The sequence below is a fragment of the Sinocyclocheilus grahami genome, unplaced genomic scaffold, assembly GCF_001515645.1.
Source record: "Sinocyclocheilus grahami isolate Dianchi unplaced genomic scaffold, SAMN03320097.WGS_v1.1 scaffold1264.1, whole genome shotgun sequence".
Lineage (NCBI taxonomy): Eukaryota > Metazoa > Chordata > Actinopteri > Cypriniformes > Cyprinidae > Sinocyclocheilus > Sinocyclocheilus grahami.
The window spans coordinates 258,805-269,306 of record NW_015506443.1 but is presented as its reverse complement, the minus strand read 5'-3'; the positions used below and the strand labels follow the sequence as shown (position 1 = coordinate 269,306).

Sequence of the window (10,502 nt, the reverse complement as noted above, 5' to 3'; positions counted from 1 at the left end):
ATTCTCAAAAAAAAGTGTTATATAGGGTGGTGTAGTTTTGTGTGTGTGGTGTGTGTGTGTGTGTGTGTGTGTGTGTGTGTGTGTGTGTGTGTGTGTGTGTGTGTGTGTGTGTGTGTGTGTGTGTGTGTGTGTGGTACACTAAACCAGATTATTTAAATGTGTTGGCTGCAGAATCAGCAGAGGCCAGTCAGCATGTGTCATGTAGTAAATTATGTGATTGTTAGCAGATTGCATGTCAAGGACCTTCATTATCTAGAGTTGACTTAACTAGATATAGATATCCAATTGCAATCAAAATTATTCAAACTCACTGTAATAGACTGTAATAATTTATAAATGTAAGCTTTTCTGATCCTAAAGGTTTTTATTTTTTTCTAACAGTTTATAACAGTTATAATAGCACATTTTTACGTCACTTATTAGTATGGTAGGGTACAAAATTACGTTTTTGGAAACTTTATAACTTAATTAGCTTTAGCTGTTACACTTACATAAATATAGAGAATTTTATTATTTTTATTATTATTATAATATCTATGGCTACAAGAAGATTTCCAAAAAAAGAAGAGCCTAGAGACACAACTGGCAGCCTTATTCATAAGTTTAAGATTAGACCTGTGAAGTTCTGGAATGTTTTTGAGGCAACATTTATTGAAATAAATAGAATAAATGATTCAGTTACACTTTATTTTACAGTACACTCTTAAAAATAAAGGTGCTTCAAAAGGTTCTTCAAGCGATGCCATAGAAGAACCATTTTTGGTTCCACAAAGAACCATTCAGTCAAAGGTTCTTTAAAGAACCATCTCTTTCTTACCCTTTTTTATATTCTGAAGAACCTTCTTTCGCCCCAAAGAACCTTTTGTGAAACAGAAAGGTTCTTCAGATGTTAAAGGTTCTTTATGGAACCATTTAGACAAAAAGGTTCTTCTATGGCATCGTGAAGCACCTTTATTTTTAAGAGTGTATGTGTACTAACAGTGTACTTACCCAAGAAAGTACTGGGCAGTATATGGTAACTACATGAGTTAAGGTTAGGATTAGGGGTAGGTTCAGGGTTAGTACCTAGTTATTACACAGTTATTGCAATTGCTATAATAAGTACATATGTACACGCTGAACATGACTGTAAATAAAGTGCTACCAAAGATTTTCTACCAAATGTGACTCTTAGGGGTTGAATAATTTTGTACACATACAATAACAAAACTAACTTTCTATAAAAGTTAACTGATGCCTTGGTTGAATTGTTTTCCTAAAATTTTGATTACAGCAGCAGCAGAGTGTCTTACAGGTCAAGGGGGTTGAATAATTTTGATTGGAGCTGTAAATAGCTGTATGCTGATTTAGTTATTGTTTTAGTTCACAGCTAAATATTATTCAAGCAGTTATGATATAACACTACCTTTCTGCATAAGCACGCACCATGGTGATACAGATCACAAAGTACATCATGACTGAGCTGAACACCATTCCCAAACCCAACAGAATGGCTCTGTCCTCCCCGGCCTTCAGCGCCGTTTCTGTCCTTTTTTTGTCCTTAAGCTCATTTCCCCACAATGTCTTATAAATTACCCTGGGAAAAGAAGAAATAGTAAAACATTTTATAATTTTATGTATAGTTACAGTCCTGGGTGTTGATTGGCCACACATGACATGAACAATAATCACCCAAATTACATTACATGTTTATAGAGACAGGTAGAGCAAGTGCTAAACAATTGTACACCTTTGTTGCGTGACTCGTGCTGTTTTGACCCCCTTCACAAAGAACATCTTGTCTGACACCTGAGTCTGAGTTCTTGAAAGACCTAAAAACAGAGGAATCATTGCATAACCACACACATTTTACATTCTGTCACACCGAACACTGCACTTATGATAAAAAGCCGTTGTACATCACAGATCGAAAAATATATATCTTGAAAATGGTTTGAGCTTATAACTTTTCCATTATACCATAGTTCAGTTATAAAACTCTCTGACTCTCTCATAGTTTAACACATTGTTTGTAGAAGCCATGCAGTATTGATTTTTACAACAGACTGGTTTTACTATGTGAAGAATATATTAACTATTCCCTGATAGTGCACTTCAGTGATGCGTGAATCAGCAAGGAAAGATGGTCCATAACTCCATAAGTGCAGTTTCTGAATAAATCTGAGTAGAGATAGCCTTAAGAAAGCTTGAGGAGCAATGCCTTTGCAATATCAAGTGGTTTGTTTGAGTAAGTCTACTTCCATTAAAATCTCAATTTAGTTTGGAAACAAAATCTTTTTTGAATAAATATTTCTCAAATGCCTTTCAACATTGACTTTAGACAAACTGAAACCTACCCAGAGACTGAGTATCCAGCATGTCATGTCTATATATATATATATATACAACAGTTCTATCTGGTCCTCGAATCTGATTAGGTAATAAGAGAGTCAACAGAACTCCATCCGTTTCACAGTTTGTATCACTCCGCTTGTGGTATTTCTCACAGCGAGTAATATGGCACACGACCAAATTAACTATAATTTCCAAAAAATAATACTGTTTTTTTGTCACGGAATGTAGTTTTAAGAGTTTTTTAAGCAAGAATGTACTGTGTGAAGTGAAGTGAAGTGTGGCCAAGTATGGTGTCCCATACTTGCAATTAGTGTTCTGCATTTAACCCATCCAAGTGCACACACACACAGTAGTGAACACACACACACTGTGAACACACACCCGGAGCAGTGGGCAGCCAATGCTGCGGCACCCGGGGAACAGTTGGGGGTTCGGTGCCTTGCTCAAAGGTCTCACCTCAGTCGTGGTATTGAAGGTGGAGAGAGCGCTGGATATTCACTGCCCTCACCGACAATCCCTGCTGGACCTGAGACTCGAACCTGCGACCTTCGGGTTACAAGTCCGCCTTATCCATTAGGATATTAATGGAGTGTGTATGTGTGTGCTAGTGTGTGTGTGTGCTGCTAGTGTGTGTGTGTGTTTGCGATTTTAGTTTCATTATTCCGCTATTAGATGGTGACAAGAGACAGTTTTTACGAGTCAGCAGGGATATTATGACAAAAATATCGCTTTCCTCAGCGGACATTCAAACTAATGTTTTGAATATGAGATTGAACTGAAGAATGAATGCTGTATCAGATGCAAGTAATCACATTCGCTCAGTCAGTCTCTCTCACATAATACTCTCCTCCCTCTACATAATACACTGTTTTTAATACAGTGATACAATAAGCTTTTAATGAAGCAACTCAACATTCCTTCGTTACTAGTTCTAACGTGACGTTATCGAATTAGTAACGGAGGATTGGCCTCAGCTGTTAAACTGTCACTGAATCCGTGGCGGAAGGAAGTAGTTCTGCACAAAAGATCGGAGTGTTTTTGAAGACACTCCGTTGTTGTTTCTTATGTATTTACACACTCGTGCCATCGAACTGTTGTATAAACGCAATATCACACTCGTAACCATGAGATATGGCTGTATATCGGCACACTGTGATTACATGTGTACACCTTTGTTGCGTGACTCGTGCTGTTTTGACCCCCTTCACAAAGAACATCTTGTCTGACACCTGAGTCTGAGTTCTTGAAAGACCTAAAAACAGAGGAATCATTGCATAACCACACACATTTTACATTCTGTCACACCGAACACTGCACTTATGATAAAAAGCCGTTGTACATCACAGATCGAAAAATATATATCTTGAAAATGGTTTGAGCTTATAACTTTTCCATTATACCATAGTTCAGTTATAAAACTCTCTGACTCTCTCATAGTTTAACACATTGTTTGTAGAAGCCATGCAGTATTGATTTTTACAACAGACTGGTTTTACTATGTGAAGAATATATTAACTATTCCCTGATAGTGCACTTCAGTGATGCGTGAATCAGCAAGGAAAGATGGTCCATAACTCCATAAGTGCAGTTTCTGAATAAATCTGAGTAGAGATAGCCTTAAGAAAGCTTGAGGAGCAATGCCTTTGCAATATCAAGTGGTTTGTTTGAGTAAGTCTACTTCCATTAAAATCTCAATTTAGTTTGGAAACAAAATCTTTTTTGAATAAATATTTCTCAAATGCCTTTCAACATTGACTTTAGACAAACTGAAACCTACCCAGAGACTGAGTATCCAGCATGTCATGTCTATATATATATATATATACAACAGTTCTATCTGGTCCTCGAATCTGATTAGGTAATAAGAGAGTCAACAGAACTCCATCCGTTTCACAGTTTGTATCACTCCGCTTGTGGTATTTCTCACAGCGAGTAATATGGCACACGACCAAATTAACTATAATTTCCAAAAAATAATACTGTTTTTTTGTCACGGAATGTAGTTTTAAGAGTTTTTTAAGCAAGAATGTACTGTGTGCAGTGCAGTGAAGTGTGCCCAAGTATGGTGTCCCATACTTGCAATTAGTGTTCTGCATTTAACCCATCCAAGTGCACACACACACAGTAGTGAACACACACACACTGTGAACACACACCCGGAGCAGTGGGCAGCCAATGCTGCGGCACCCGGGGAACAGTTGGGGGTTCGGTGCCTTGCTCAAAGGTCTCACCTCAGTCGTGGTATTGAAGGTGGAGAGAGCGCTGGATATTCACTGCCCTCACCGACAATCCCTGCTGGACCTCAGACTCGAACCTGCGACCTTCGGGTTACAAGTCCGCCTTATCCATTAGGATATTAATGGAGTGTGTATGTGTGTGCTAGTGTGTGTGTGTGCTGCTAGTGTGTGTGTGTGTTTGCGATTTTAGTTTCATTATTCCGCTATTAGATGGTGACAAGAGACAGTTTTTACGAGTCAGCAGGGATATTATGACAAAAATATCGCTTTCCTCAGCGGACATTCAAACTAATGTTTTGAATATGAGATTGAACTGAAGAATGAATGCTGTATCAGATGCAAGTAATCACATTCGCTCAGTCAGTCTCTCTCACATAATACTCTCCTCCCTCTACATAATACACTGTTTTTAATACAGTGATACAATAAGCTTTTAATGAAGCAACTCAACATTCCTTCATTACTAGTTCTAACGTGACGTTATCGAATTAGTAACGGAGGATTGGCCTCAGCTGTTAAACTGTCACTGAATCCGTGGTGGAAGGAAGTAGTTCTGCACAAAAGATCGGAGTGTTTTTGAAGACACTCCGTTGTTGTTTCTTATGTACAGTGATACAATAAGCTTTTAATGAAGCAACTCAACATTCCTTCATTACTAGTTCTAACGTGACGTTATCGAATTAGTAACGGAGGATTGGCCTCAGCTGTTAAACTGTCACTGAATCCGTGGTGGAAGGAAGTAGTTCTGCACAAAAGATCGGAGTGTTTTTGAAGACACTCCGTTGTTGTTTCTTATGTATTTACACACTCGTGCCATCGAACTGTTGTATAAACGCAATATCACACTCGTAACCATGAGATATGGCTGTATATCGGCACACTGTGATTACATGCGGCCTCGTGCCTACGGCCGAATCACTGCCGTGCCGATATACAGCCATATCTCACGGCTACGAGTGTGAAAGTGCTCATAAATATTCAACATCCTGTGAGATGTGGCCAATTCCACTCAACTTAAAGAAACCCAATTCTTAAATATGAATTTTGCCCAACCATGGTCATTTTCTAAAGAACTCAACTCAAACTATTAGCACAACATGCAGCGCTCAAACATGATTAACATTTTGGTGGGCCATGCATATTCAGATCAAGTCTATGCATATTCAACAAAGCTTGAGCACACTTATTTGCAGCTGTGAAGAGCAGGTCATTAGGGGGTCAGCAATGGAGTTGAAGGTTGATAGAGGCCCACTTTCAAGATTTCTTTGTCATTACTCAGAGCATCAGGGCATAAAGAGAATTACATTACTATTACAAGTACATGCTCACGGATCCATGCTGTATCAGCAATGTCAACTGTTTCTTAAGCGGAACATGCTTTTGCTAAATGCAGAACCATGCCAAACATAAAGCATCCTAGAGTAAATAAATTATTTATTCACTGACCCTGGTTTGGAAAACAGCCTAAATCTTTATCCCTGAAACAAGAAGAAGGGGTCTACTTGGACAAAAAAATGCTAAAGCGCTTTCCTTCTGTTCAAAGTCATATGATTTTTAAGTAATGAGATGATTGAAAGCACTCAGCAATGAGGGATGTACTAATATTTTTACAAGCTGAGAATGAATAGTGCTTTTCTATCACACCTAATCGATAAAGGTTTTTGGTTGATTGAAACCATCTAAAACGTTGTATCCATTTGGATCCAATTCCATGTTCCTTGGAATTCACAAATAAAGTCTGCTTTTCATTCACATCAACAGACAGCAGCTTATTGGCTTTCTGTTGTATTTTTCTATGTCTCACTGGACATGACATTGTAGAGCAGTTGGTTTTAACTCCAGGACAACTTGAATCAATGAAAGAACATGAGTGAAAATGTATTCGTGAAACATTTTCCCTTCACGAAATGTGCTCTGCTATCCTCTGAGTACTTAACAGAAGGCAGAGTAGCATTTAAACCCAACATGCATGCTCTGTCTTACTAATCAATATATTTAATCCAAAGCTTTCTGTTTATACCCCTTGCAAGGCCAAGGACTCTACATACCTGTATTGATAGATTTGAGCCAAAGTAGAGCAATGAAATTTCAAGAAAGCATGTTGAGTCAATAACAGTCAGCCTTCTCTTGCTCCTCTTGAGACCTGTAAGGGTTTTTAAAATACCCAATAATGCTGCTGGCAGATTTGTGGCTTTGTGGGCCGTGTGCCAGTGTGTGAAACTGTGTAGGGCAGCAATTTCCTGCCAAATGATGTGTGGAATGAGTCCTTCCAAGCCAGCACAACACCCTGACCTTGCGCCTTTCAAGCATGGAGGTGAAGAACTGAACAGAAATAACCATGTGCCACTTTTTGTCAAACCTCTGTCACTGAGCTTGTATGCATGATTTATGGTGTTTACTAAAGCAAGCATCAATACTACGATTACTCATACTTGGGATTAGTGATTTGATCCTCTAAACCTAAGGGCAGAAACATAAAGCATTTTTATACTGTAAAACCGGACGATTATGAGCACGCTAAGGGAACGGTTCCAGTTGCATTTCTATTTGGACATGGTCAAAATTCATTTCAAGGCAATTCAGTTCCTGAATGGGGAAATACAAAAATCTAAATGTGCTAAAAATGGAATGTTGGTAACCAAACAGCTGCTTTTAGTCACTGACGTTCATAGTATGAGAAAAAAAGACTATGCTGAACAGAAATAACCATGTGCCACTTTTTGTCAAACCTCTGTCACTGAGCTTGTATGCATGATTTATGGTGTTTACTAAAGCAAGCATCAATACTACGATTACTCATACTTGGGATTAGTGATTTGATCCTCTAAACCTAAGGGCAGAAACATAAAGCATTTTTATACTGTAAAACCGGACGATTATGAGCACGCTAAGGGAACGGTTCCAGTTGCATTTCTATTTGGACATGGTCAAAATTCATTTCAAGGCAATTCAGTTCCTGAATGGGGAAATACAAAAATCTAAATGTGCTAAAAATGGTATCATGGAATGTTGGTAACCAAACAGCTGCTTTTAGTCACTGACGTTCATAGTATGAGAAAAAAAGACTATAGAAGTCAATGGCGACATATCTTCTTTTGTGGTCAACAGAAGAAAGAAATTCATAGACGTTTGGAACAACATCTCACCACCAAAAAATATTTTAGTCCACACCTCAACTATAATGACATAGAGGAACAATATTGTTAAGCCGCTTTTCCACCATTGGGCCGAATGGTTCTAAGAAATCCCATAAATGTTGCATCTGAAAGGGAAACTTATAAATGTGTATACAATAAGGTCATATGCCTTTGCAAGGTTAATAAAATTAACCTTGCTCTGCAAAGGCTGGAATACATTACACTACTTTTGCCCAGACTTTTACCCCACTTTGCAGACTAATTTCACAAACACTTGCGTAGTGTATGATAGGCGCAAACTCCGATTTTTTTAGCTTTAGACTGATGATGATTCTGCATAAGGTTATTGTGTTCGAAACTAATTAAAAGTCTTTTAGTGAATGATGCCCAATTTTTTCTTCTGTAGCCATTTACAAAGTCTGCAAATGTTTGATGCTTAATGTTTTAAAATATGTTAAGATTTTAAAAGTTGTGTAGTGCAACTGTTCTCTTTCTGTTAAAGAAATAAGATGGTGGACTTACCGGTATGTCTATAACAAGCCAGACGCCCTGCTGGAAAAAATATTAGCTGCTCTTTCCTTGGATTATGGCTGAAAAGCTTAGTATCAACCTTGGCTCTTAAAAATCTTCTGTACTAAGAAAGCATCTGAATTTTAAGATATCTGAGCAGTGTTTTGTACATTGAAGAGGCTCTGAATGTGTTAAGTTATGGAGTATATGTTTAAACTAACATGAGGAATGTATGAACTGTCATATGTTTATGCCTGTTTGCTTTTTTAATTTTACAACAATGTCAGGGGGTTGTTGGCAGGGGACAAAAATCAGTTTAAAATATGTATACATTGTGTAAATTGTATAAATTCAATAAAGACCATTTTTAATAAAAGTTGTGTTGTGGAATACTTTAACTCATCTTGCACCATTTGTGCAACAGACATGAATGACATTATTTTTGTTCTATTATTTGGTCAGGCATACGGTGGATCATAAAAGTGTACTTGCAGATAGTAAAAACTATGCACATACTGTACATAGCAACTTTCCAGAACACATTTGCAACCATATAACAACGCACAACCGAACGAGCTAAGACCATGTGGCTACTCTTATGAACACTTTTTCATGCATCAAACATGCATTATGTCAAGGATAAAGATGAAACTAAGAAATATTCGATGGCAATGACAACAAGCACTTCAGTAAAGGATCACACATCAAACATGGCTTTATTTTAACCTCCATGAGACAGCAGGGTTTCTTTGCTGACTAAAATTCTCTACATATCTGAAAGATGACAGATATATCATTTTGTCCCAAGGGCAAACTGATGAGAAGAAGCCAGAACTGCTGTGCAAGAAGGCACACTCTTTTTATCTCAGTGCAGTTTGTCCATGTGAATGCACATAGAGATGATAATTGGACTTTTTGATGGTCTCTTTTCAATTCTGAAATCCATTTAACACTTTTCACACTTTGTCGCAAATGGAATGGAGCCAAATCTTTTCATTTTCCTTTTTTTCAGCAAAGAGCCCATTTCTCAAAGTGATGCTATCTTCGACTTCAACTTCATCTCTGTATACTCTGCTGAGGCTGACTAGTTCTTTTCGGGGAAAAGTACTACATCCACATTATTTTGTAGATTACATCAAACTTAGAAATCCCAAATCTTTTATTTGACAGTCACGCACCCGTGTGTTTTACAGTGTGTTGAGCAGATCCTTAACGGTGGACATTTACACCTGTTGCTGGCAATTGTTTTCCAGCTTCCTCTCTTCATGTGCCCATTCAACCCTCTGAGAAATGTGCCTGCCCTTTCCCAAGAATGTTCCAGGAAGTATTTTCTGCCTTCTGTTGGATTATTATAGCATCGTGGACAAGTGTTCAGAAGGGTTGAAAGGTCTTTAAAAAGTCCTGCCTCATCATCACAACATACTGCACATTTCAGCCAGAAATGTCTTGAGCCAGAGATTGTCTTACTATAGGGAGACAAGAGGGTCTGTATTACTTACTATTGGAGAAAGTGAAACGGTCAACTTGGATCAGGTGTGCCTTAATAACCAATAACATCACATCCTTGATGTCAATGAATTTCAGTCAGAGTTGTGTGACACTCAATCGCCATTTATGGATACCATAGGAAAGAATGAGAAATGCCGTAAGCTGTATCCCACCTGTCGCAAAAAAGTCAGTGACTTCTCTCATAAAATTTTATTTTTTTTGGTGTAAACTCTAAAAATAGTTCAATCCAAAATTATTGATTCGTGTAAAACATGTTGGAGATTAGCTGACAGGCTGTTGGTTTATTAAATGATAAGCTGTTTCCTCTAAAAAGCTGTTTTTCAGTGTAGTGAAGCCCTTCCTCCATTTACATCCATTAAAAAAAATGGCCTCTGGTCTCCTTTCCCACGTACTGGCAAACCAGAAGCGTTAGCATCAGCTGTTACGCTTTTTTGGCTAAAGGTTGCAGCCTTGCCTTCAAGTGGCTTTGCTTGAGCACCTGCCCCTTTTCCCTTTGATGTCCCCTTTTGTGTGTGTGTGTGTGTGTGTGTGTGTGTGTGTGTGTGTGTGTGTGTGTGTGCATGTTTATGTGGTTTATGAGCACACAAATTTGTATAATAACATGGGTATGACGGGGTATTACAACGAGAAGGTGATTTATGAGGACATTTTCAGTGTCCCCGTAATTCAAAAGGCTTATAAATAATTCAGAATGAGTTTTTTTGAAAATCTAAAAATGCAGAAAGTTTCCTGTGAGGGGTAGGTTTAGGGGTAGGGTTGGTGTAGGGCAATAGAA

General features: G+C 38.1%; 1 protein-coding gene across 2 annotated transcripts in view; it reads right to left on the bottom strand.

Moving 5' to 3' along the window:
• kcnmb2a (potassium large conductance calcium-activated channel, subfamily M, beta member 2a) overlaps positions 1-6,687 on the bottom strand; it is a 10,590-nt gene extending 3,903 nt beyond the window's left edge. Inside the window, exons 1-3 of one of the 2 annotated variants that reach the window (XM_016254588.1) lie at positions 6,620-6,687; positions 3,505-3,586; positions 1,406-1,576 (exon numbers count right to left, since the gene is read on the bottom strand). In XM_016254588.1, the coding sequence (XP_016110074.1) occupies positions 1,406-1,576; positions 3,505-3,551 (218 nt within the window). In that variant the 5' untranslated portion in view covers positions 3,552-3,586; positions 6,620-6,687. Of the gene's footprint in view, positions 1-1,405; positions 1,577-1,729; positions 1,788-3,504; positions 3,587-6,619 lie in introns of those variants that run through there. The other variant, XM_016254589.1, reaches the window with a different exon arrangement.
• Positions 6,688-10,502: the final 3,815 nt, after the last annotated feature.